Source organism: Eimeria tenella, genomic scaffold, assembly GCF_000499545.2.
Source record: "Eimeria tenella Houghton genomic scaffold, Eth_scaff2535, whole genome shotgun sequence".
In the NCBI taxonomy this organism is placed as follows: Eukaryota; Apicomplexa; class Conoidasida; order Eucoccidiorida; family Eimeriidae; genus Eimeria; species Eimeria tenella.
Genome location: NW_013542403.1, coordinates 409 through 1378, shown reverse-complemented (window position 1 = coordinate 1378; position 970 = coordinate 409). Strand labels below are relative to the sequence as shown.

The 970-nt window shown below is 67.1% G+C and overlaps 1 protein-coding gene across 1 annotated transcript in view; it reads left to right on the top strand.

Moving 5' to 3' along the window:
- Positions 1-17: 17 nt before the first annotated feature.
- The window catches only part of ETH_00041070 (uncharacterized protein), a gene marked incomplete at both ends in the record, with an annotated part of 1256 nt that continues 303 nt past the window's right edge, over positions 18-970 (top strand). Inside the window, one exon of the mRNA XM_013375125.1 lies at positions 18-970. Coding sequence (XP_013230579.1) covers positions 18-970 — 953 coding nt within the window.

Here is a 970-nt window from a genome sequence, read left to right as displayed (position 1 = left end):
GCCGGCGGCGCCCGCAGCAGCAGCAGCGCCTGCAGCAGCAGCAACTGCTGCTGCTGCAGCCCCTCCCTCCTCGGGGTCTCTGGCCTCCGAGGAAGCGGCCGCCGCCCAGCCCCCTGCAGCAGCAGCAGCTGCTGCTGCTGCTGGCGCTGCTGCGGGACGCGCGTGCCCCCCCGCAGCAGGCAGCAAGAGCAGCAGCAGCAGCAGCAGCAGCGCGGGGGCAGCAGCAGCAGAAGACCTGTTTGGCTTCCCAGACGCCGCAGTGGCCAAAGTGGGGCTGAGCGCAACGCCGTCTTCTTTGCTGCTGCATGCAGCTGTCTATACACCCCAGCTCTGCTCGCTGCTGGGGGCCCTGTGGGGCCCCAAGGGGGCCCCCCATGAGAGGGTGAAGGATTTGCTGCTGTGGCTGTTTCCGAACCTTCTTGTTGCTGCTGCTTTTGTCTTCACTTTAATTGCCTGTCTTGTCTGCGACGCAGCAGTGGAAATGGACTTCTGTTTGCTGCTGCTGCTGCTGCTCAGCTGGGCCGTCCTTGCTGCAGTTGCTGCAGCAAGAAACGTCGCAGCAGTTCAGTGCAGCAGCAGCGAGCCCCTCTCCAGACAGGGCAGCAGCCGCAGGCTCCACCTCCAGCCGGGGGCCCCCCAGGGGGCCCCCCAGGGGGCCCTCAGCGGGGCCCCCACGCAGCAAGCCGCGGGGGCCCTTTGTGTAGCCGGGGGCCCCGCAGCAGAGGCCTTTGCGGCAGATGCTGCTGCAGCAACAGCAGCAGCAGCCCTGCCAGCAGCAGCAGCAGCAGCAGCGGGCCTCAGTGCGGCTTGCGGGGAAGCAGCCAGCTTCAGGTGTACGTACACCCCAGAGAGGCCGGCTCTGGGGGCCTCAGCCGAAGCGGAAAGAGAGACAAAGAATGTGCAGCAGCAGCAGGGCCTTGAAGGCGCATGCAGCCAGCAGCAGCAGCAGCAGGGGGAAGAGAACCTGGTG